This window comes from Clavelina lepadiformis, chromosome 2 (genome assembly GCF_947623445.1).
Source record: "Clavelina lepadiformis chromosome 2, kaClaLepa1.1, whole genome shotgun sequence".
Taxonomy (NCBI): Eukaryota; Metazoa; Chordata; class Ascidiacea; order Aplousobranchia; family Clavelinidae; genus Clavelina; species Clavelina lepadiformis.
In genome coordinates, this window is record NC_135241.1 from 17,123,326 (window position 1) to 17,148,391 (window position 25,066).

Below are 25,066 nucleotides of genomic sequence, written 5' to 3' on the forward strand. Positions count from 1 at the left end.
AAAATTTTGCGACAGTTTGCCAAATTGTGCATGCATGAGGATTTCTGAGTTAAAAGGTGGCACTGCCCCAAATTGGAAAGTTTGCTAAGTGCACTCAGGATTAAAATTAATTGGGCGTATAAAAGAATGGCTATTGTTGCGGGGGGGATTTCTTAACCAAAAACAGAAAACTTCCAAATCTGGGCACCGCTATTTATAAATCAAAAAACTATACTCTCAACACAGCAGAAGAGGAAATGCATTAATGTAAAGATGCAGAAGAAGCTCTTTAGACAGTTTAAGAATTTGGTTAAATTACTTTTTGTTTTCATTAGATTATTTGGTTCATGTATGGAGCAGTGTTAGTAAAAAAATACTTGGCATCATTTGAAATGTTGACAATTTGAGCTTTACATGCTGACATGGGAGAAATGAAAGATTAATGAGCCACAATGCCATTGTTGGGAAAGAAAATCTTTGATTCTGGCATTCCATCACCAAAGGATGTTGGATCATCAGACGAATATGTAATTGGCCATAGCAAGGAGGTTTTTCATTCGGAAACGTATCCTTTTAATTGATGAACAACCTACAAATCACTGAAATATTTTTACTGTGCAGGGCAAAATACAACTGATATATATATGTAATGAACTATATCACCTATTAGAATGTTGAAGCTGTTCTTTAATGGAAACGGAGTACGTGTAGTTCGACACATACTTAAATTCTAGGCCTAATGAATTTAGTAGCTTCAAGGAAGGGCCGATAATGTATTTAAACATACATAAGCTGTACATATATCTTTGGTTAACTATTATCCTTGACTATATTAAAATTAGTGAATACAAAGACAGGCTAAGCTTATATGAGAAGCAAATCTGGACATGTCAATGCACTGGACATGCCAGTCTTACGCACAAGGAAGCTACATTGTCTGAAAGGGCATGCAGAGAACGGTGAGTTTTAGATTAAGGTTGCACCAATAAGCAAATTGGCTGATTAGTTATTGAACGATGTATGAAACGATGCCGATTATTATTTAATCTTTAATTATATCTGTTGTAGAATAGTAGCCACTTTGAACAGTAGGCGGTTTCTGTTGAAGGTTTTCATGTGACAACAAGTAGGCTAGACACTTGAATTAATGGATATAAGTGTAATTGTGCATATAACCATTAGTCCATTATCAATACATTTTCCAAACATCTTCATGTGATGATACTGCAAACTATATTTGTGTGCAGTTTGATGAAAACTTTTCTATTTTGCCATTTCTATTAGTAACTGATAATTGAAAAAAATCTTATAAATTGGCCAAAAAACTAATAGATACTGATTAATTGTTCTTAACTTTGTTTAGATTGCATGCATGACAATTTGGCTTCCGTATATTTGCATTATTTTCAGAAGATATGTTTCAGTTTTGTGATGAGAACATGCATTTTTTCTTAGGTTGTCAAGAACCTTCCCACAAGTTTGGGAGGAATCTATCTTGATGTTGGTCCATCACTCCTTTTCTCCACTTGATAATATAGTGGGGCAAGCCCATTACACGTTAATGACTAAATTTGTTCCAAATGAAAAAGTGTTATTTACAGTGGTAGGTTTTAGTTTATGGTTTGAGTTACATATAAAGAATATTTTCTGCTAATCTGTTTCTTGTTGTTTATGAGACAAATGGTTGTAATTGTTTTGCTGCATAACCTCCTAATGTTATAGGCAAAGCACGGTAAATCGTTTGATGCCACAATTGTTCACGGTTATGAAGAAGATACCAGCAGTAGTGAGTCTTCTAATGAAAAGAACGATGATGAGAGTTCGTTCAAAGATATTGCTGGCTCATCAACACCATCAATATCACCATCTAGTGACAAAGAAAATAAAGGGAGACAGACTCTCATCACAGACATATTCAAATCTGGTAATATGGCATCACTGGACTGTCCATGATTATTGTGTTGTGAAACTTTGCCAGTTGAAACGAAATGTAAAGATAATCAGTCATATTTTACATGAAACCAGCCTCATTCAGGAATTATGCTTCACGGCATTACACAATCCTTGATGAAAGTAGAGTTACTTACTAGCTTCCATTTCGTTTAAACAAAATTCCAGTTGATTCAAAAGCAACTTTGTCGAACACAACAAAATAGCTGCAGATGAATTCATATATGGCCCACTATATACTAAGACAGGGATGTCCAACCTGCGGCCCGCCTGAGATTTTTGTGCGGCCCGTTAGTCATTTTCACTCCAAAAATATGTACTTTATGTACCCATTTTTCTTGAAATTTAATAGGTTCTGCGGCCCATTGAATTATTTCAAGTGACAATGCGGCCCACTATAATAAAAGGTTGGACATCCCTGTACTAAGACTTCAGAAGTAGGGTTAGTTTGGATATCAATAATACTGTATTTACTGTCCGGATAACTTATTTATCTGGATATTTCTGTTTTAGCTAACCGGATAATAAACGATAAGCAAAAAGCAATGTTTATCCTAATTGCTAGTAAAATATCAATTGTTGTTGTCAATTGTAAAAAGGTTTTAATTGTGACATAGTTTTTTATAAAAAAAAACACCCAAGCGTATGTGTCTAATATTTTACAAATTCTCAATGTTTATTTACTATTTTTGTGTTTTATAATTTATTTTTAACTTTAGTAAATTCAGCAGCATTCAATCGATCTCAAACTGCTTTCTTTAGAAACCCACTCAGTACCCCCTTGTAATGCTTCTATACTAAAGTGTAAATGCCTTGAGGATAACTTATAATTCAACTTGCACATTTCAATCGATTTGTATATTGTTTGTGACATAATAGAACAAGTTCTTTTAACATTTAACGTCTTGTAGAGAATAGAAGACAAACATCTGTTAATTAAGGTTTTAATTAAGTTGAACATGGAGTCAAACTCCACTCCTGTTCTGCTAGGCTGCCCGTTTCTAAAAACAAAGAAGATCAAAATTTCTAAAACAGCATAAAAACCCACTAATAACATTATACATTTCATATCCAGTAAATTGACAAAATTTTATCCGGATTTCAGATAGTTAAAATTGCTTCGGACAGTCCAACCCTATAATTAGCAAAAAGGCATTGATTAAATTATTACTATATGGCCATTATTATTTATCAGCTATGAATTTTCTTCAGAAAGCATGGTATTCATTGGCCCTTTTCCATATGGGTTTCCTTTATTTATATCAAGTCTGCATGCATTGGGAATATTTTAGATCAGGTTGAACTGTTTCAGTGGGTTAGATATCATGCTAGAATATGTTATGAACCTAAATATTTACTTCCAATAAAAATCAGAATGTTTTCATATAAAGTTATTTTGATTTTAGTATGTGTACAGTAAAGAGGAAGTATTACTCTGCCATGTTTATTACATGCATTAGAGATCGACCGATGTTTTTTTTTCAGGGCCGATACCGATTAAATTATTTAGTAGTCAAAGAAGCCGATATTAATTTGTAGTAAAATGGAAAATATTGACGTCAACGTTTTGAACTCTAACACTTAATTTTTTTGAAATACTTTTATAACAACAGCTTCAAACAGCTTGTGTTTCAAAAGCATGTGGTGCAAACAAAATCTTACCCGAACAACACATAACAGTAAACAAAAACAATTTTGAAGTTAAACAGTTATGCATACAAAATTTTCACTGCTGATTGACTGTCTATGCCTGCCTTCGCTCTGTGTATAACCAGAATAACGTTAGAGACAGGGAAGTACTGTTCCTGGAGCGATCCATATTACCGGTTTTTTAAGTAATCTGACATAGGCCGCCAGATTAAAAAAGGCCGATATCAATATGCGTCAAAACGTGAAATATCTGTGCTGATAGTCGGCCATGGCCGAAATTATAGTCAGTCGATCCCTAACCTGCATGCATTTAAAATGCAGATACACTGTGTATGACTTCGTCTTTTAATGTGCTGTTATATATTTGCTTTAGATAACAGAAGATCTCCAAGAAGTACCACATCACAATTGGGCATTATAGATTGCGCAGCTTCAAAAGGAAAACGATTAAAGTTGCTTCCAGCCAAATACGATATTCTTCTTGTCAATGAAAACAAGGTGTGTTTTTGTCAAATTTGTATTGCTTTTGTAGATGGAACTGTGTATATATATATATACAGTCAGACCTCGTTAATCCGGACCACTTTGTTTCGTCATAAAATGTTGGGCTAGCGGGGTATCCGGATTATTAGAAAGCGAAAAATCAATCAATGTTGCAAATGTAGCACCGTGTTCAAAAAGCAGTATGCACCTTACTCCAATTCAAACTATGCGTATGCGTACATAATTAATTGGCTATTGTGTTCGTCAACAAACTACTGTATGTAGGACAATCGTGAATCATTTTCTCTTCACTCTTAATAATCCGGTTTATCGGATTTTATTGCTATATATTTAGCACATTTGTTCCAAAGCTTTTGTGTCGGAGTCGGACAGCGGGGTTTCTGGATTAAAGGGGTAAAATGCATAGGAAGAAATCCGTTCCCGGCAGTTTTGTCTCGAATAATGGGGATTCCAGTTGTTCGGATTAACGAGGTCTCACTGTTTATATATCCATAACAGAACATAGGAGCATGTTGTTGAGAATTATAACTGAACTTAGGCAGACAAACCAAGTCTTAGCTTTAGGGTTTGTTTTGCTAGTAACAGAATAATTTTATTACTGGAAAAAGTTCAAAATGATTTGATTAATTCCAATATTTACAATAACATGATAATGTCACATATCTTTTCTATAGTTAGTTCAATATGCTGATTGGTTTGATTTAAGTACTGGCATAATTATGATTTTCATCTAGCTGTGGTACTATTTAATTGATAGAATTAGTATAAGCGCATGTTGAAATAATCATTCTTGGTAGCAATAAGCTTACATGCCACTTCATGAAATAATTTTTTTGTTTTTATCGGGAAGCTTACCACATATGATACTTATTTGTGTTTGTTAATAAAGTTAACTTTTCTTTATGATAAAAATAAAGCCACCTTTTAATACTAGAAAATAAAAAACTCAAGAAATTTTGATCAAAGTTGATTATAATATTGTTGCCTTAGATTGTTAGCAAAGTTCCAAGTGAGCACTTGACTCGTATGCAGAAGCCACCTAATAGAGAACAAATACGGTTATTTATACGTGCTAATGCTGTGAGGCCTTATGCTAACAAAGAGAAATTACCGTGGATCGTGGATGAAGATATGGTTTGTATACGAATACAGCAATCATTCATTGTTAATATATTGTTTTCAAAATGTACTTTTCCTAACATTTGATTTAGTACATTATGTATAAAGTAAATTTTGTCACCTTAACTGCTTGATAAGTGATTGCTAACCTATGTCATAGAGATCTTTTGCTACATGATTTATTGTACTGTTTATTTTTCACCTTCATCTTTGCCCAGCGATTCCAGCCATTATAGCTATATAGCATAATAAAACACATGATCATGAACAATTATTGATAATGAAAATAATCTAAACAGTATATATATATACCTTTTCAGGTGTTTCGGTATACACTTAAGCCTCATATTTCTCCTGAAGAGGAAAAACGGATGGTTCAAGGAGCTACAATCACTGCTAAACAATATGTAAAAGAGTTAAATAAACCATCAGTGAATCCTCATTCACTTATGAATGGTCATGGTCCTTCAAATGGAGACTGTGAAAAGAGTGACAAAAATGAAACTGAAAATGAACCTATATTAATTGAAGATAAATCTTCCTCTCCATCCTCACCTGCTTCCAAACTTGCTCCCATATTTAGTGCTAAAAAACGAAAATTGACTGCTGGCTCTCCGGAGGCTGAAGACAATAAACGCATTAAATCGGATTTGGTTAAAACACCTGCTGACTCCATTAGCGGTCAAAAACAATTATCCAAGAAAAATAAACTGTCTGGAATGGAAATGTTTATGAAAAAATATGGTAGCCCAAGCAGCAGTGTTAAAAATAACAACCAAGAGAAGCAAAGTCATAAATCACCTAAAGATATTTCAAAAAAAAAGACAACTAAAAGAAAGTCTTTAACCATTACAGACCCTAAGGCTTCTAAAAAGAAAAATGCTTCTTCACCGCAAAAATTAGTGCTGAAGAAACAGGAGAGACCTGGTTCTTCTCGAAAGAACTCCAGTCCGAAGAAGAAGAAACAGGCTACTTTGTTGGAATTAACGAAAAAGGGAAGCATCAAGGTCATGGCGTCACCCTCCCTGAAGCGTTCTGAGTCAGCAAAACCTCGTAAACCAAGGCAGCCATTAATTGTTTTGCAGCTTTTATCTTTGAAGAAAGAGAAGAAATTTCGACCGCACAAATACAAAATGACTGTAACAGCGTAAGTATTTTTTAAGCTAGAATTTTGTCAAAACCTGCAAAACTAACAGGTTTTTTCTCTGTATACATACCACTCGGTCATTATGTGTTTTAAAGGAGCAATTGTGCTGAAATTTCTTTAGTAACCTCATGCTCATATGTTCTTTTAATTTTGGTCGTCAGCATTAGTGAAACGTATTGACACAAAAGTGTTTCGTTAGACGATTTTGAGAAAGTATCCAAATTATGTATTGTTCATTGCAATATAAGCTCAATAAAGGAAGTAAGTTTAGTATTTAATGCCTCATACATGATCCAATGGAATAAAATGTTCATTGAATGTCTATTTTAAAATGATCTTTCTTGAAATTGTGTTTTCAGGGCCTGCAAGATGCTAACTGACAAACAACGTGATAGCCTTCCTGACGAAGTTCGTGACGATATTTTGAAAAAATATGAATTGGAAGAAAAAAAGAAAAAATTCCAAGCAATGTCGCAGGAAGAAAAACGTGCCTTCTTAGCAGAGCAGAGAAAAGCTAAGCGAGAAGCTTTAGGGGTATCTGGGCAGACTAGAAAACAAGAAAAGTTTGAAGATCTGCATTTGGATAGAACTGGAAGTGCAAAGTGAATACCATAAGGCACCACATATTTCTCTACGTTTATAAAGTCCTCAAACTGATAAGAATTCATGCTATGTGTTTAAGGAGTTGAAGAATTTTAACTGCTTGAAAGTAGTATTTTTCAATTATAAATTTAATGTATTGTACTGTACTAATCACATAAATGTCTTGTACCACTCATACTTTTCAATTTTGTATCAACAATTTCATCATTGACAAGCTTTTATTTGTTATTGTATCATTATTTTTGTGCTTGCAGGCGCCTTCCCGACGTTGATTTGGTTGTGCTGCCAGAAAACTTACCAAATACTACATTCGGCGATATCGCCATGTTATGCGAGTTTTTGCATTCCTATCATATGTTGCTGTCTCCAAAAGATGGTTCTTTTCATAAACAGTTTAATATTCGCAGCATTACAGAAGCTGTTACTGCTGGCAGAAACGGGTATTACTTTAGTGGAAATTTTTATTTCTTTGTATCTGCAAAACATTTACAGTAGGTTCGTAATCATGAACCGCAGATTGTGTAATTTGTCTTTATGGATTCTTAAATCCAACATTTATCAAACCATGTATATTTTACACCTACCGTTCAATATTTTATAGTATTATTTGTAATGCTTTTATTTTAGATTTGGCTTGACTAGAAAAATTCTTGTTCTTCTTTTGCAAACTTTACTGGCTGATGACATTGCTAGAGACTACACAGAAGTGGAATATCACTTAAACCAGGTGAAAAATTAAAACTCAACTCCGTGAAATCATCTGTGAAATACCTACAAGTTTATACACTAAGAGGGGGGCATTAAGCGTAAAGCTGAGAGGTGAAGATAACACTTGAACTGTGAAGAGAAGATACTGGTTTTACATCACCCTAAAGGTGATGGCTGTAAGAAAAGGTGGCACTGCAATCTTTTCTGTTAAATAGATTCTTGTAACTCCTGAAATGTCTTGTGAAATGACAAGGATATGCCTCCGACAGCATGATGAAGAACCTGATGATGTGAAGAGTGAATCCAGCTCTAATGCTGACAATGTTGATACTGGACTATCAGATTCTGTAAGTTGGAAGTGAATATGTTGTACATTGAACAAGAACCTCAACACCAGAGCTAATAACTTTCATTTTTACAGACCTCAAGAAGACTTTTTGAACTGGAATTGTATGAGATGAATCCTGCCGAGCAAGTCGAGGTTCTCTCTACTTTGGCATATCGAGTCATGAATACATACGCTGTTCAGCTTCACATGGAAGACACCATGACTAAAGCCACCACTCTGTGGAACAAAGTTGTTCAACGCAAAAAGGAAAAAAAGCAGGAAATGAAAGAGAAGGGTATAGTGGAGGTCGGTGGATTTGTCGTGAAAAGCTATGCAGTTAGAATATATCAAGCACATTTGCAACAAGCTGTTGTTTGAAATTGCAGCTGTAGTCTTTGCCCTGTGCCCTCTGCCACAGATACTTTTATTAGAAATAATTATTATGTGTAAATCTCTTTGGAAACTTGAAAATGATTGTAACGTTTAGTCACCAAAGAAGAGAGGACCGAAACCCAAGGAATCTGAGCATAATGGTACACATGAGGAAGGAAGTCTGAATGGAAGTAAGGTGGAAGAAACTGAAGAAATGCTCAATGATATTGACCTTGTCAGCAGGTTGTATGAAAGAAGTTGTTTACTTTTGAAATAGCAGGTTATTACCATAATTTAAATGTTTTTGTTCAAATGTTTTAGTGATCAATTGATTATAACTAATAATATTTTTTGTCATGTTCGTAACAACCAGGGTGAAAAGAAGGAAAATGTTATCAGAGCAACACCGCAAAGAGGAGGAGGAACGCAAGCGGAAACTCCGAGAAGAGCAAGATAAGTTGGCAGCGGAGCAACGTAATCGCCAAGAAATGGAGAAGGCAGACAAACAGCTTGTAGAAACAAGGATGTTGGCACGCCACGTGCGCCGCCGAATTCCACTCGGCACTGACCGCAATCATAGCAGGTAATTTACTTAAGTAAGGGTCTCATAGTCTTCTTCGAGTCTATGTCTTGATGTTGCATAGTATATATCTAGAATTAGCATGAACATTGAACATGGATCTAAACCTAAAAAGGATTTCAAATTTTTTACTTGGTTGTTGAAGCTAGCTTTGCTAGTTGGTGCATTGTCAATGTAAGAAATTTTGATTTTCAGATATTGGTTATTTTGTGATGGTGTTCCAGGCCTTTATGTCGAAAAGGGTTGGGTGAATGATTATGTCGATTATACAACAAAGCCTGGAGTTGAGCAAGAACCACCCTTGTCACCACTTAAATCACCGTCATCCTTTCATAAAAATTTGGACCGATGTAATATATACACTTATACAGCATTTGAACCTTAAAGTATTCGTAATTCATGTTCCTAAATTTTTCGCAATTTCATGTTAAACTGCATGAAACAAAATAGAAGTACAATGCAGAGATCCGTTTTGGGATATTTACCCAACCACATATGACTTTACTTACATATTCCAATGTGGGATAATAGAGTACCATTGCATCTTATTGTTATTTATATTCTTGTTCAGTCTTTGAAGAAAAATCAAATCCGGCAAAGTTGCCAAGCAATCCGAGAAAAGTATCCATCTCATCTGATGAGGAAGACAATCTTCCGCTTTCACAACTCAGCACTCCTACAAAGAAGAAACGTAAGATATTTTTATAAGACAAACGGGTTGTTTTATCTTTCCACAGCTTGAAAAAAAAATTGTTTTCTGCAAAGTGATACTCAAAACACAATGCTATCACTACTGCGTGCGATCCAAAATGCAATCATGAAATATATCTACTACAAACAATTTACGTTTTGCAGCAAGATTTCGAAAATCTAAAGATGAAGCGACCTGGCCTAGACCGGGGCAAAACCTGTGGCTCTCCGTTGACTCCAAGGAACTTCTTGATTTATTGATGGCCAATCTTTGTAAAAATGGTGTCCGTGAATCCAAACTACTTCATAATTTGGAGAAAAATTACGATAGCATTATTAAGTAATAACATAATTGAAACCTAAATTTCTGAAACTTATGTTCGTGAATTAACTTTTAAATAGAAATTGAATTTAAGAATCGAGTTAACCTGAAATTTCAAATTGGTATGCCGTTATTTTTAAGCGATGTTGTTTTCTTCATGTGACATTCAGATTTGAGAACCTCAAATGCTCTTGAGTGAAAAGTAAAAATATTTTTGTAGGTCGATAAACAAGAAAACAGCATTATTTCAGCACGTTGTGGAACCACCGACGCGTCGCATAGCTCTGCCATCTGACGGTGACGAATTGCATAGAGCTATGGCCGTAAAACATATGCAAGCGTTAGTTCGTGAAGCTTGTCGCGGTGGTCTTGCCAATCTACCCGAGCCAGATATATTCGAACAACGCATTGCAGTTCTTGAAAGCGTTTCTGAGTTTTGTTCTGCACTTCTAGAAATACATGCGGCTATTCCACCCAAGTACGTAGCACTGTGTATTTTCTTACTGTCGCGCCGTTTACTACCTGACATGTTGAGAATTTTCTAGCATTACGCTTGCATGTACATTGAGTTATTTTTTTCGCTTGTGAACCTAAATGCATTGATTTGTTATCTTCATGTCGAGCTGTTTTAAAGGTTCTTGAAATACTATATGACCGGTGTGTCGGATAAAAAGAAAAAAGGAGCCGAACAGGTTGAACCAGATACATCCGACAGAGAAAAGGTATAGCGGATTGCCCAGCGATCTTGACGTTTGCATTTAGTAATCGGTCACTTCCACATGGCGGGCTGTAACTGGATAAAACATGTTTTTCTTTCATCGTTTGCCTATCACACTTATAACAGGCTAACATATAAAATTTTCATTACCTACCTATAAAGATATTAACAACTCCATTGCGTGGATAGGTGAAGGCTGAGCGTCGTGTTACGAAGTGGAGAAAGGCCGTTGAGGAGACGACGTTGTATTCGAGATTTTGTCTGCTTCATTCCATTCTCCACGACTCGATAAAATGGGAGTTGTATCACTACCGGCGACCGTGAGTATTTCTGAAAATTGTAACGAAACAGCGCGTTTCTGTGCGCAAAACTGCGTCATGTTGGTTGTACTGTATTACAGTTACCACCACGCCTTATTTCTATTAAGCTTGATATTGTATTAGATACATTTTTCGTAGAAATTCCCGTAGGACTGCATCTCGTAATAAGAACTATACTGATATGAACGACGGAATAGATGAAGAAGGTTGGGTTTGGTTTCGTTACAATAACAGTTTGTGTCTTATTTTATCATTACCGTTGGTAAATTTTTTTTTGATCGATAACTAGAAGAAGAGGAGGAGGATGAGGAAGAAATAGAGGAAGTGGAAGAAGATGAAAATGCGTGCAGGAGATCCTCCAGACTTCGACATCGACGCAGAGTGAAGCCAGATCAGCAGGAAGGTAATTCAATCAAGTCAGTTTAATTAGGTCTCCTATCTCTTCAATAAGTTTAGTAAAACGAACAATTCTGTTCTCATTAATTTATTATCATCATATTGCTTATTCCAGGTTTTCCGGAACGACGATCTCGAAGGAGGGCAGTATATAGAGATGAAGGTTCAGACCCAGATAATGATGGAGAGGAAGAAGATGCCGAAGCCTCTGAAGAGGATTCAGAACTTTCAGGAGATGATGATGAAGAACAAGAAAATTCAAGTGAGCAAGGTGAAAGTGAAAAAGAACAGGAAGAAGAAATTGACGAGCCTGCCATCTGCCGAAGCATCATCGAAAAACTCTTGAAATACCAATATTCTGAAATATTCAGGTAAATAAGTTGATTTTTGCCGCGGTATTAGATTGAATAGTAATTGGGTAATGAATGCTGCAAGCAGTGGTTTGACACGACTGCAGAATATGATACTGCTGTCAGTAGTTAACGAAGTGTGCACCGTTGACAGACGACGTCACCCGGTTGTTATTAAAATAGTGTCCTTATGTCTGTACTCGTTTGATGCCAAGTCAACTCTTTTAAACAGGGAGCCTGTGGTCGCCGAAGATGTGCCCGATTACTATGACATCATCACCAAGCCGATTTGTTTGAATGACATTTGCAACAAAATAGACGGCGACCGTGGAAACCAGGGTGTGTCTACGCGACGGGCATCGACCACTTTCTATAACTTTGATGACCTGATGGATGACTTTAAACTGCTGCTCGATAACGCGGCCCTTTACAACACCGAAGACTCTTTCGCCATGAAACAGGCACATAAGTTGGAACAGGCTTTTGTCCGACTCTGTCGGGATAACTTTTGCGAGCCGGAACAGCATCGCGTCTTGCGTAGCTTGTTTGTGCGTGTACCCAGGTGATTTCAAAAGCCAGAAACGGAACCAAGCGTGCAGTTTTATAAATTTTAGAAAATGGTCGTTTGGTCCTGGCTATTTAGCTATTTTAATGGTCTGCGATTCTTTTATCCATTTGTCGATACCCCTTTCTCCAAACAAACTTTGTGTTTAAATAAGTCGCAAACGACCTTGATGCGGTTTTGCCGCAATGCCTCGCATTTGTCGTATTGACGTCATCGCAAGTCTACAATCCTTTGATAGTGAATTAGCCTTGTGCCAGTCTAATCCACACTCAATTAGCGGTGCAGCGTAATGGCTGGCTAGCGCTTGTACATAAAATCCTTCTGTGAAAGCAAGATACGAAGGTGTTTCAAGCTTTTGTTGCCTAATCACAACACAGCTACGACCCATGCGCACATCCGTAATTAACTGTTTGTTACCGTCGAAAGATCTTCGTTTTAAAATCAAAATGTGCAACTGCCCATTGCCCAGCAAATCAACTCATACACGTGTGAATATTGACTAGTATAATTAGTCCAGGCGAATCCCGTGGGTACGCCGCCAGCTCAATCCTTTGCTCGTTAATTTGGCAACCTAAAACACTTATCGTAGTTCTCGTATCGTTTGTTAAAAAATCGCTAAAGCATTTTGTGCCTATGATATATAGCGACAGTATCGTATTATCATGCTTCGTGTAAATGATGAAGTTTTGTAAAAACATGTTTTCAAGGATTTCATCATGGCAGCTATTGTTTTTAGGTCGCTTATCTTTGCCGTTGGTCTAAAAATCTAAGCAAACCTAATTAACTACAATGACTTCAGTATCGACGTATGTTCGACGCGTTTGTTGCAAATCTAATTTTCCAATTCGACGTCTGTATCTGTTGAAGTTTTGTTTTTGTGGTTTCTTCGACCGGAGTAGTTTATTGAACTGCTTCCTGCGCAGTTGTAACTGAACACCATTCCCTGAAATACAATATTTGTAGGTGTCATTGTAACGCTGTTGTACATTACATCTAAGTTTTCTTGTAAATTAAAGTGTCTTATCAGTTTGACTTCGCCGCGTAATTACAATATCCTGTAAAGCAAATTAATCGTAAATCTGAAAGACCGCTTTCCGGTTAGCTTACACACTGCAAGCAAACACAGCTGCCTTGTGTGCAGTGTGGCGGTTTTGATTCGTAGGTTCGGCCATTTTTTGAGCATTTTGGAACACGTTGGCATAATCTTGGTCGGTTGACAATGTCGAATTTAGGATGACTGAAGATTACATAATGGTTAGCTGTCATTATAATTTACCATGCTTATAACTTGAATGCTAGCAACTGACTTTCATCCTGGCATAATTTCATCCACAGTCATCTTAAACCAATTCCTCTATCTTCGTCTATGAGTTGCATTGAAAATTTGATACGATAAGCCGAGTTATTTTTCTGTTCGCAATACTTGAATGGGCTCATAAAATTAAAATCCAAATTTCTTATTACGTGTAGTCAAAACAGGAAGTGGCCTACGTTACGGCGGCAAGACGTACCGGTATTGAGGAATAATTACTATAGGTTACACATTATTAAATTTATTCCATAAATATTAAATTGCAAATTTTCAATGGTATACGGGTCGATGAATAACAAAATAATGTTAAAAATTCTTTTACATTTACTATTTTAACTGTCGGTATGATAATGATTTTAACTGCAGATCATCGTGTTGGCTTAACATGTCAGTCTAAATTAACCCTTGAAACTACTCTGGTCTGCAAGAAAAATTTAACTAGCGGTGTGTTGTACAAATAGGTTTGGTAGGGTCAAAGAAAAAACTATTACAACCTTATGTGGGAATTTCTTTTAAAAACTTTTGTTTGTGAACACAGACCCATTGCTTACACGCGTGGGAGCACACTTATCCGGTTTTTGCTTGGACGTCAGCATTTCACTGGTAAAATTGAGAGGTATTGAATTGCTAAGATAATTAGACCTGTGGTAAGCCGGCTGTTGTTACCACTTTTGTTGTTTTAAGCAAGCATAACACTATTTTCGTGAGCAAAGTCGTAGGCACGAAAAATCTCCAAAGGAATTTCTGAAGGGCAGTCCTTTAGTAAAAGCCCTATTTTTTACGGACCAGCTATCAAACCATCAGCGTGGCAGCATGTAAAAAACCTAATTGAAGGCGTGGTGATGACAACTTTAACGCTTGGCAGCCCAGCTTATTTTCTGTATACTGCTACTGCCTTTCGCATATTTTAACAATATCGTTGCACGAAGACTCGAGGTACGTAAGCCACCCTAATTGGATCAAAATGCATCCCTCCGTGGGTCAGTAGTCAAACATTTCAAGCTATATTTGTGTTTGTAAATGTTTACGGCCTTTTGCAATAGTGTTGTCATGGGATTCTAAGCCACGTTTGAAAAAGCAGGTAACGGCCGAAAAAAATTTCCAAGGCGGTTTTCTATACCGCGTGCAGGAAGCTGGAAATTTTGATTATAAGTTAGATTAACTCCCTAAGTATTTGGTGACGTTTTGATATTGAAAAGTTAATAACGCTGGGGTGTTTTAATGGCTCATTTTGGTTGTAAATTCGTATTATGTGGTAGTATTATTATTGCCGTATTATTATCTTTGGTGGCAGATATGATAGACTCCTGCGTTATATCGTGGCTTAGGTCAGCGTAGGACCACCTACAAAGTGTCCAATGAGGCAAGCGCACCATTGCTGGAAATTTTTTGGCTTCAACGTTGCTGTTTGCGGGATAAATAGCTAAAATAAGTCCAATTTCAATACTTTTGGCTACATTTTGAGGTTTTTAATTTGGAAAGTGTCGAAATTGCGAACTTTCGTAGAAGAAAGACGATCGCAGGTTTGTGGTTGCCTAAATCTTAACAAGACACGAACGAAAACACACAAAAGTAGCGGACAGCGCTGATGGCTTTACATCGCATGTGTGATATTCGATCGATGCATTTAAATTTTACGGCAAGATAGGGAAAGTCCTCTCGTGTAACTTAGGCATACTGGCGCATATAACTTCCACTTAGCTACGTCATGAAACGGCGGCATTCGTCTGAACTCGGGCAGCGAGCGTACACAGGGATGAAAGCGACGAGATAATAATGGTGGAAGGTATTTTAACTACCTCTTTAAGGCCGTTGAGCCAAGAGAAAATTTTTTAAACGGTGCAAGATTTCAAGCCGCTGGTTCCACAAACGAGATTCTATTAATAAAAGTCGATGACACTTGTTAAATTTTTGGATCATTCCGTTAGGCGATGGGAAATTTAATTTTTGTGCCTTCAAAACTGGGATTTGATAAACTAATCACCTCAAGGCTGTGCGGTAGTACGATGTTGATGAATCTTGTTTGTTGAAAATCGTCAAAGATTTCCAAAGCGAATAGCGACAGACGCACACAGAGGACGCCACGGCTTGTTATTACTTTAGAATTCGCCCTCTTCTCTACAGGCGGGAACGTAATTTCAGTTGAACTAATCTATCTTGAAGCCTGGTATGGCCCCAGAGCTTCGATCTATCCTTTGATAATGCGCGTAGGCTCGAAAAGGCATAACAGAAGCTCTTGAGTGAAAGAGGTTTCATTTTATTTCTGATCGGTTCGAGCCCACCGCTGGCTACACAAACACACAAATCTCGTGGGGAAAGAGCAATGCCTTGAAGAGTGTAGAAACTGTTTTATACCACGACACGGCAACGGTCTCGTCGTAGTATAAGAACACAACATTATTGATGCACTACCGTAATACAAAATAAGCTACGACAAGGGTGCAAGCAGGGTTAGAAAACAAAAAGAAAATGATAAATAAATTAAACAAAGCAAAATAGAAAAACGTAGGTAACAAAAAAGTCACATTACAACAGCTAAACCAGTAACTGCTATAACATTTCGTCAATAGAACTGAAGCATGCACTTGGTTTGGGACGTGTATACTGAAGACGGAAAAAACAAAAATGGGTAATTACACAATACAATAAATATATTTTGACTTGAACGTAACCTGTACAGAAGTTTATGCTGAAACGATGTTAAATTAGGCTCGCTTTTTATACACGAGCAAGAAACGTTAAACTCGGTGCTAAGAATAGGGATTCCTACTAAAATCAGTGTTATTTTTCCAAGCACGAACAGGCCAGGTCCCGCTGCGTCCACTCAGCCAACGCTGGTTGCTAGCTGTCATTGTGCGAGTGGACAAATGAACCATTGGGTGTAAGTAATCTCCATGGCAACGAGTTTGGTCCGACGTAGATTTGAGTAACACGGCAGTAGAAGATCGTCCTGCTCTGCTTGGACTGCATCGATAAGGCAACCTGTATCGGAAGAATGGAAGCTTAAATATTAGATTGGTTACTAAGCTTACAGTAATACCAAAGCCTGTGTGGATAAGCCTTGCAGGAGCTGGCCACAGGGTTAAGCAGCTGTAGCTACCAGGCTGTCGCCTTTCCCACATGATCGTACAAGTACCTTCTTTCAAAGCTTCTGCGTTTAATAAGCGGCATAATTCTCACTTACCCATGATTGCTTTGGTGGCAAGATTTGGCAGACTCGTAGAAATCATATACAGGAACATCAGTGGATTCGAGGACTCTCTCCAAGGAGGAATCGCTCATTTGAAGAGCACCGTCGGCCCCATCTGAAGAACTATAACCGATGCATGGTGTACCGACTCGAACAGCACACTGAAGTACAAAAAAAGAATTTGACAGGCATTCAGGTCTGCTCACAGCACACTTATCAAACAGAACAACACTTTCAACGCCAAATCGGTAAAGGGACAAAGTGCAGTAATCACAGCAACGGTTGTACTGAAATTTGTACCTTTTTCGGTGAGCCGAAAGTTTCTCGGCTAGACATTAAAACGTGGTTTCGGACATCTGATACGGTTGAAGATCCGAACATAGAACGAATACTCGTATCAGTAATATTTCCTGAGTGTGAGCTATAATGCTGGAGAGAAGATGTCTTATGGTCCATATTTTGTACAAATAAATCCGCATGTGTTCTGGACGCGTCATCCGAACTTATATCCGGAGAATCCGGAATGTATCCGCTTCCCAACGACGGATACCTTGACATTGTGTCCGTGGGTGACGTCAACCCGACGGAGTAACTCCGCGGAGAATTAAGGTAACATTTTTTGTATTTACGATGAGGTAGAGAGGCAGTCGAAGTAGTTCCGTCTTGATTTAATCTGATGCAAGTCTGACAGCACGGGACCAGCGAGGGTACCTGCCCGTAACTAGGTATGGGATTTGCCGCGAAACACGATGACGTAGCCGGGAGATTTGCGGCGCAATCGATAGTTTCATAAGCCGGAGGCAAATCATCGGGCTGCTGGTCCTGCGGGAAATTAGCAATGACTTTCGTTGCGCCTAATGACGCTGGTAAAAAGTCTTTTGAAGAATTGAAATTACTGACGCCGGGATTACTGTTGGAGCACTGCTTTTTCCTTCGTGCGTTCGGTTTCGATTCATGAAAACCGCTTCGACATCGGTCCAGTGTCAAACTTTTTGGCGAGTATGTGTTGCCAGCACTACTTGCCGTCAAACCGACTGAACGGCAAGAGGGTCCACCAGGTTTGTGGAAATATGGCGCTGGGCAAGATTTTGGCCATCTTGATTTTGAGCTAAAGGACAATTGTGACGCCTGGGACAACGGCCGCCGATGCGTGTGATAGTTGTGTGGGAACTTGGAGCAAGATGACGAAACTTTAAACTTGTCGTTTGGCGCTGGCAAGGATCCAGGCGGCGCGTCGCAGAATAACTCAGTGACGTGGACGTGGTTTGTATATCCATTGCATTGGTGGTAAGTGAAAGAGTTAGACACAGGGGCGGAAACGCCTGCACACTGGGGCGGACTCGAGCATAACGGTGGGGGGTAACGAAGCTGTGAATATCTGCTGAGAAAATGCTGCTGGTTTTCGCTCTTGGGAAGAGATAAGCGAGATTGTGGGCTGGTTGACCGGTAGCTCCGTCCACTGTGTTCAACCGGCGCATCTGTGGAAAGACAAACGATTAGTAACAAACTGCCATTTCCACAATGTCGTACAAAATTTGAACCGATAACGAAAATGTAAGTGGCTATAGCCGCTATAATTTAATTTATCACTAACAAATTTTGGAACCACGATGTTTAAATCGCAATAGTTGTCATAAAGCGGACTACCACTTAAAACGACGAACATCTTGACATTTACAAAGTAATCGTACAATCATCAAACAATAACTAAGCCATAAATATACCCAGAATATTGTAGGTGCAAAGAGGACATGTAAGTTTTTCTCGGAGCCAAGGATCCACACAACGCTTATGAAATTCGTGTGAACAAGGAACAACCCTTAGTTCCTGAAAAAATTATAACGAAGGTCATTGATGTTTAGATGTCAATTGTCAAACGTCATTGTTTATTACAAAATATCGGCGACAAATCAAAGAAAAGCATGCACAATATGCAGAATGTCGGCCGGAGCTTCTTCACAAGTAAACCACCGATAGCGAATCCAGTAATGTGCTCTGTGCCATTAATTTATACGCATACCTGCCCATCGACAAATTCTTCAAGACATATCGCACATAACGAAGCGCTGGATGCTGAACTGGCCGTGTCATCTTCCTGGGCCCAATCGAATTTTGCCTGGGCATCGTGCGACGGGGAAAGGCGTCGTCTGTATCGGCGGGTTCGCATTCGATGCAACGAATCCAAGGCAAGGTTGTTTATCGTTAGCTAGAAGCAAAATTATGTTGTTTTTCGAGGATTTTGCTATTACTGTATTATTTTTTTTTGACAAGTCACGATAATTCGGTTACTTTGTCGCACCGAATTATCGTGTTGTTTGCTGACGTATTAAGTCTGTTTGATGTGGGCTGAGACGCACTGAATGATAATTTATCATAATTATCTATCCTTCAGTAATGACACATATCCTGTACGCAGCGAATTAAAATTAAACCAAAAAAATTTAAGGACTTCATCTTATGTGGAATTACATGGCAACGCAATGTTTGTTTTTATAAGATGAATCAGATGGGTTTATGGTTACCGATCGCATTTGATTTGAAGTTTGTTGCCAAGTCGTCCATGTAACACGCTAATAAACAACTCGAATGACGATGATCAAGTCGCTTTATGAATCGTTTGTGAGGAATGTAAGTTAATATTGTTATAAACGAAGTAAAACACTACAGTCGATCTATATCACGGGGTATAGGTTTACTAATGAAAGATCAAACGGGCATGTGCGCTAAGTAGTAGTATCTCGACGCAAACTCATACATATTTGTATTTTGTACGTATGGGAGCATATTTCTTTACTCACCTCTTGTTCCCTTTTCCAACATTTGAACTGAAAATAAAAATATAAAATCACCATTGCAGTCAAAATATAAACCCTCTTCGATCTTTAAATGTTCTTTCAATTTCACGAATAGAAAGTAAACCGTAAACACATTAAGCCCACACACACAAGTCAACGTTTTGTAGATGGCGGTCAAGGAGTTTTATCAAAACAAGGATCTGTGCAGATCTTCCACTACAAAGCAAAGTAACAAGAGCTGGTCTTACCTTTACTATTAAAAGTACAGATATAATAAGTACGAATACGAAACAACTCATGAAGATTGCCATGTTGAAATACTGGCTGTACGGACTCTCCTGAAAACAAGAATGTCCATTAACTATCAAATCGGGCGAAAATTACCTAATACTTTGAAAAACGAGAGTGAATATTGCCTTCCTTGATGAAGACATGATTACGCAAGTTATAATAAATTACAACTTAACATACAAGTCACGTTTTGAAACCATTAGTTCGCGTATTTTACTAATTATATTTGTCGACGGTAACGTGGTATGTACAGGGTAACTATATAAACGTTGCTTACTGGAGAGGATTTCATGCTTTTAATTCTGGCCCATGCTGGTTTCCCACTTGTGGCTATGTCCATTAGTAGTTTTGCATTAATTCCTTCCACCATCACAATCGGTCTTTCCAAAGACGCCACGTGCTCAGAGCTTAACTGAAAGCCAAGGTTTCTGTCATTTATCTCGCTCAAGCCACACACTCAGCTGAACTTTTACAAATATTTACTCAACCACAAATATGTTAGCGTAGGTCATAAAACAGGGAGGCGGCTTTTAAACAGTTAAACTTAATATTACTTATCAGCAAGCATCAAAGAGATGCTTGTTTGTTAAACCGGATTTGAAAAACTAATAACAAGTTGATACCTGTGTGACAGCGAATGGATGTTTTGTGACATCAAAGATAACTGCCGTGGCACCCTTTTCCAAAGCATGTTTTGCCTACACAACGCAAAACGTGGAGCATTTAGTTCTCAATAAAGGCACAACGTACATCGAGGTCAATGTTCGTGCGATCAACAAACAGTCCAGGCTTAAACCCCATGGACAACATTGTACTGGCACAATACATACTACACGAATTCCACATTTACTAAGCAAGTTTAATATAATGCAACTTACATTTAATTTATTTATTTACACAGTGGCTGAGTTTGAAACAGGCCAAAAACGAAGCAAGTTCCTATTTGAAGATTAATTAGCTAACAAACAATGTATGTATATACCAACACAAAAAACTTGCGAACCTTGTCCAATACCGAAAAACATGGGCCTGATGTCTTTTCATACTTGGGGTGCTCTAACTGCATAACCATAACACCACCATACTTCAGCTTGTCGTTTTCTTGTTTATTGCATAATACTCTGTCAAAAGGATGTATCTGACAAAAGAAAGTGATCAAATGCATAATATGATATCATATTTCTGTGCCTCTTACTGTTAAATTTGATTACCATTGGACATATCTATAACTTACTTTCAATTAAAGCCAATTTTGGTTTTGCTTCACCAGTTTTAAGCTATATTACGTGCTGACTCAGTTAGTTTGCTTAAAGCTGAGTAACAAACTTAAAAAGGGTGTTCATTGATGACATCATTGGAATTAAGAACATATTTTGAAACCTAATTACTATGAGATTTACTTCAATCGTCACCAAGGCAAATATCGTCACACGGCACTATGTCGCAATGCAAATAACTGTTTAATTATAGACTAAAATGTAAAATAGTGAGTGGATAACTTGTAACACGCTAAATTGGACATATATAAAAGAAAAGGCAATAGAAAATAATTGCTATCATTGTATAACTAAAAAATATCCATTGTGAGTTGAAATCAAAAATATTCTCCTTGATAAAGTATTAAACTGTACGGTATGTATACATTTCACCATTAGTCAAATTACAGTGCTAGATTTAGGACACGTCAACCTCTAATATACTGTCATATTGTCAACCGCAATGTACTAATTTATTAGGTCACCACTTATACCTTAACGATGTTTCCTTCAGCTGAAGTAGATGGGCCAGCTGAAGCAAATTTGCCTGTAATTTGCTTTTCTTGTGATTTGTATTGGCCGCTGGAATGATCCCAGTCATACAGAATAATTTCTAAAAAGGCAGTTTCTTTTCCAAAAGCCAGAGTCGGCAACATAAATCCAATAAAAAGTAATCCCAGTCCACTCATGCTTCAAGTATGCCAGCAATTCCACTTTTCAGCAGCTATTATCAACATTATTCTATTGCTGTACTTTCTTAGGTGCCGATTTTAAGATATTAAATAATTATCTGAGAAAGGTAAATCTATATAAGTAAGGAACTGTACAATCTCCACATGGATCAAATTCATAAGATTAAAATAAACAAAACATAGTCGAAAATAACAATGTTGAGCATAGGACGTTTTTCTAGCAGGATTCAACCATAAATGTGCATATTAAATTTAAAAACAATTTCACCGAGAAATTTAAATCTTCTCGCTACCAAACGATGTGCTGACCCTAATAGGCGTATACCGACATATGTATGTATATATAGTTTCATCCATTGGCAAGCATCATCACAATTCCAATCTGAGTCATGAAATCACCCAATTTAAAGTAAAACAAGATATTTACCACCAGAATACTTAGTATATAATTAACTCCAATAAACCTTGCACGTGATAAAAGGTCTTGCCATTCACTGCATTGCACAAACTTGACTGCAAAACAAAATTATACATAAATAGTACTTAACAACTATTTTGTATAATAACAATAATTACACTAAGATTTTGTTTTACACCACAAAGGGGAAAAGTTATAAAATTTATCCTCGTAAGGAACTAAGATCATAAAACTCATCAATGTGCATTTATGTCTCAAAAACATATTTGATTTGAAGTTCATACAAAACAAAAATATCCCACCACTAGAGGGCGATCTAGTTTAGTGGGTTAACAACCAATGAACCCATGAGAACTTTTACAACTTTATATAAACAGTGCCTCAACCAAGTTTCAAGGTCATGTCTCCCATGAATTTTGCACAAGTTTTTGAATTTCATCACAGATAAAACTAATTTAATTAAAAAGTAAACAAAAACAACATGTATCGATCTATATATAATTATTGAAAATCAATACACACTGTCTTTCAAGTACTTCATGTTCTAACAAATTTCATTTAAGTACATCTTCCACAGTCGCTGCTAAAATTTAGCATCATAGTTGAACAGCAACAACAACAACAACATCAGCAATATATGTAAGTCTGTAACCGTCCTGCCATAACAACAGTGGAAAGACATTTACATGGCGGATTAGAATATGAAATACGTTTAATAATGCATTGCAAATGTCATTTATATGTTATATACAATAAACCATAAACTACATTTAAGACATATGAGCCATCACGTTTGAGTTTTGGTTTGACACTGGAAAATATGATTATAATATGATTAAACCGCATATCAATCGCAGCAAAATCATCAAAAAAACATGCTGTAGTAGCATACAATATAAACAACAAACTTGAAAGAAAAGGTGTTCAACCATTTAATGAAACTAAAATAAATCCTATAATTTTGAATTTAAGCATGTATACAGAATATTATAACAAATCATTAAATAAAACAGTACACAACTAAAAGCAATGGTCATAATACCTACAGTATTTAATTAAATACTATCTACTATTATCCTGTTTTCTGAGAAAGTTTGCTGCATAATAACGTGCAATTCCACATCTGACGATTTCAATGGTCTACTTAAATTTTGAGCAAATTGAACATTACTTTGAAGTGTTGCAATTATAGGAAGCAAATCTCAAAAGTGTAGCTTCAAAATACCTACATAACCTAGTACATACTGGTACTAATCAGTAACAACAGTTCAAATGCTGCGGGGTAAGCTATACCATCGAGAGGTGAAGTACACTGAGGAACCATTATCTAGTAAACACAGGGACATGTAACTTATCAGCAGCACAATGAAGTGAAAGAGTCAACAGGAAAGCCGACCACAACAAGTCATATGCGCCTATTGCTACGTTATGACGATGAGTTATTGACCGATAAACCGAATGGCGAAACATAAATATTTGAATTGGTGATAAATTAACCACAATCTGACAACTGAAACGCGGTAACTGAAAAAATACAATTTCTTTACGTGATCGATCGTTAGCTAAAATCGGGCTCATAGATCACAAACAATAATTGGCAAATTGCATAACTTTAAAGAGCTCCAATGTTGCTATTTCGATTCTCTAGTCAATGAACTAAGTCGCGTTAACTCTCAAATCGAAATTGTTTAATAGCCCGGTCTGGAAAAGACCATAATATCTATCCATTCATCTTTCGTTTATTTTAAATAAGATATGAATCGTTTTTAAAACATTGTGCAGAAATCACCGCATTATCTTACCATACTGGCTCAAGTTACATTATCCAGTTCATGCATAATAGCGTCACAAGCTTTTATCTTTTATCCATCACCAAGAATTTTCTGAAAAGTCCACGAATCGCCTCGCAGCATAGTGTTATTATATTTTTGGCATTTACATTTAAGTCACTGGCCAAGTCATACCAAGCAACTTGCAGGCAGACCTGACGTAGATAAGCGCACGTTGTTTAGCGAAGACCGTATCTCAATCCAAACGACTCACAGCGGGCCTTTGCGTTATTATAATTGCAATATTGAATTAAAACATGATTGACTACTCGCCTCTTTAATCTGGTTTCTGAACAGCATACGTAAATGAGACAAGCGAGAGCTTTCTCTTTTTTCTGCTCATCTTATTGTGCGCCACTGATCTCCGCCATTTCTCTTATTTATAGACACTTGGACCTTTCCATAACCACGAAAACACAGTTCGTGCCAACTCGGCCCTTTGATGTACCTAGACTCAAGTATTTTCTTTCGACCGAGTGGAATGCCGGCGCATGCAGAAAGAAAGAATAACGCAAAAGCACGTGTGTACGGGCGCGCCGGCTCGTATTTTTTCAATACTGACTGGATTCTACTTGCTTTGAAAAGAAACCAAACCGTTCCGCAGAGGAAATCAAAAGACTATTACGGCGAGTAAACGGCATTACTGAATTAGGTTTTTACGGAATCAAAGGCTTGAACTCGACGGCAGCGCGCGAACCAAAGAAGAGATCCGCCAAGCCAACATTTTACAAGCGGCACCTTTGATACTTACCACGTGACCACAAAGGTCACCGCCCTCACCGCAAATCATCCGTGCGCTAACGTTTCGCCTTGTCCTGGTAGCAAAGCAACTAACTGGAACAGATTATCGCTGATGATGACAAAAGAGTGTATTGGTTTTTACTGATGCGGCGCTGTCATCAAATGACTCCCGCTCAAACGCTTTGATCAAAGGAAAAAAAGAAAGAAAAATCTCATTAGTGAGACGGATGATGTTTTGGGT

The 25,066-nt window shown here is 37.3% G+C and overlaps 2 protein-coding genes across 2 annotated transcripts; one reads left to right on the forward strand and one right to left on the reverse strand.

Moving 5' to 3' along the window:
* The first annotated feature begins 293 nt into the window (after nt 1-293).
* On the forward strand, nt 294-13,761 carry LOC143445855 (tyrosine-protein kinase BAZ1B-like). The gene is made up of 24 exons (XM_076945206.1): nt 294-544; nt 822-938; nt 1,435-1,582; nt 1,702-1,903; nt 3,953-4,077; nt 5,074-5,217; nt 5,523-6,349; nt 6,709-6,951; nt 7,207-7,392; nt 7,580-7,679; nt 7,876-8,007; nt 8,082-8,294; nt 8,476-8,603; nt 8,734-8,943; nt 9,136-9,290; nt 9,512-9,631; nt 9,796-9,970; nt 10,173-10,430; nt 10,587-10,674; nt 10,860-10,990; nt 11,129-11,196; nt 11,280-11,393; nt 11,502-11,757; nt 11,969-13,761. The coding sequence occupies exons 1-24, from the start codon at nt 432-434 to the stop codon at nt 12,300-12,302; spliced, it is 4,587 nt and encodes a 1,528-aa protein (XP_076801321.1). The 5' UTR covers nt 294-431; the 3' UTR covers nt 12,303-13,761.
* Nucleotides 13,762-15,849: 2,088 nt separating this feature from the next.
* LOC143446193 (uncharacterized) lies at nt 15,850-24,378 on the reverse strand. Its single transcript, XM_076945726.1, has 11 exons — nt 21,640-24,378; nt 20,893-21,027; nt 20,513-20,587; nt 20,167-20,301; nt 19,847-19,936; nt 19,602-19,628; nt 18,824-19,009; nt 18,528-18,630; nt 17,104-18,281; nt 16,798-16,964; nt 15,850-16,595 (listed from the first exon to the last, which is right to left on the reverse strand). The coding sequence occupies exons 1-11, from the start codon at nt 21,832-21,834 to the stop codon at nt 16,364-16,366; spliced, it is 2,523 nt and encodes an 840-aa protein (XP_076801841.1). The 5' UTR covers nt 21,835-24,378; the 3' UTR covers nt 15,850-16,363.
* Between the last annotated feature and the right edge of the window lie 688 nt (nt 24,379-25,066).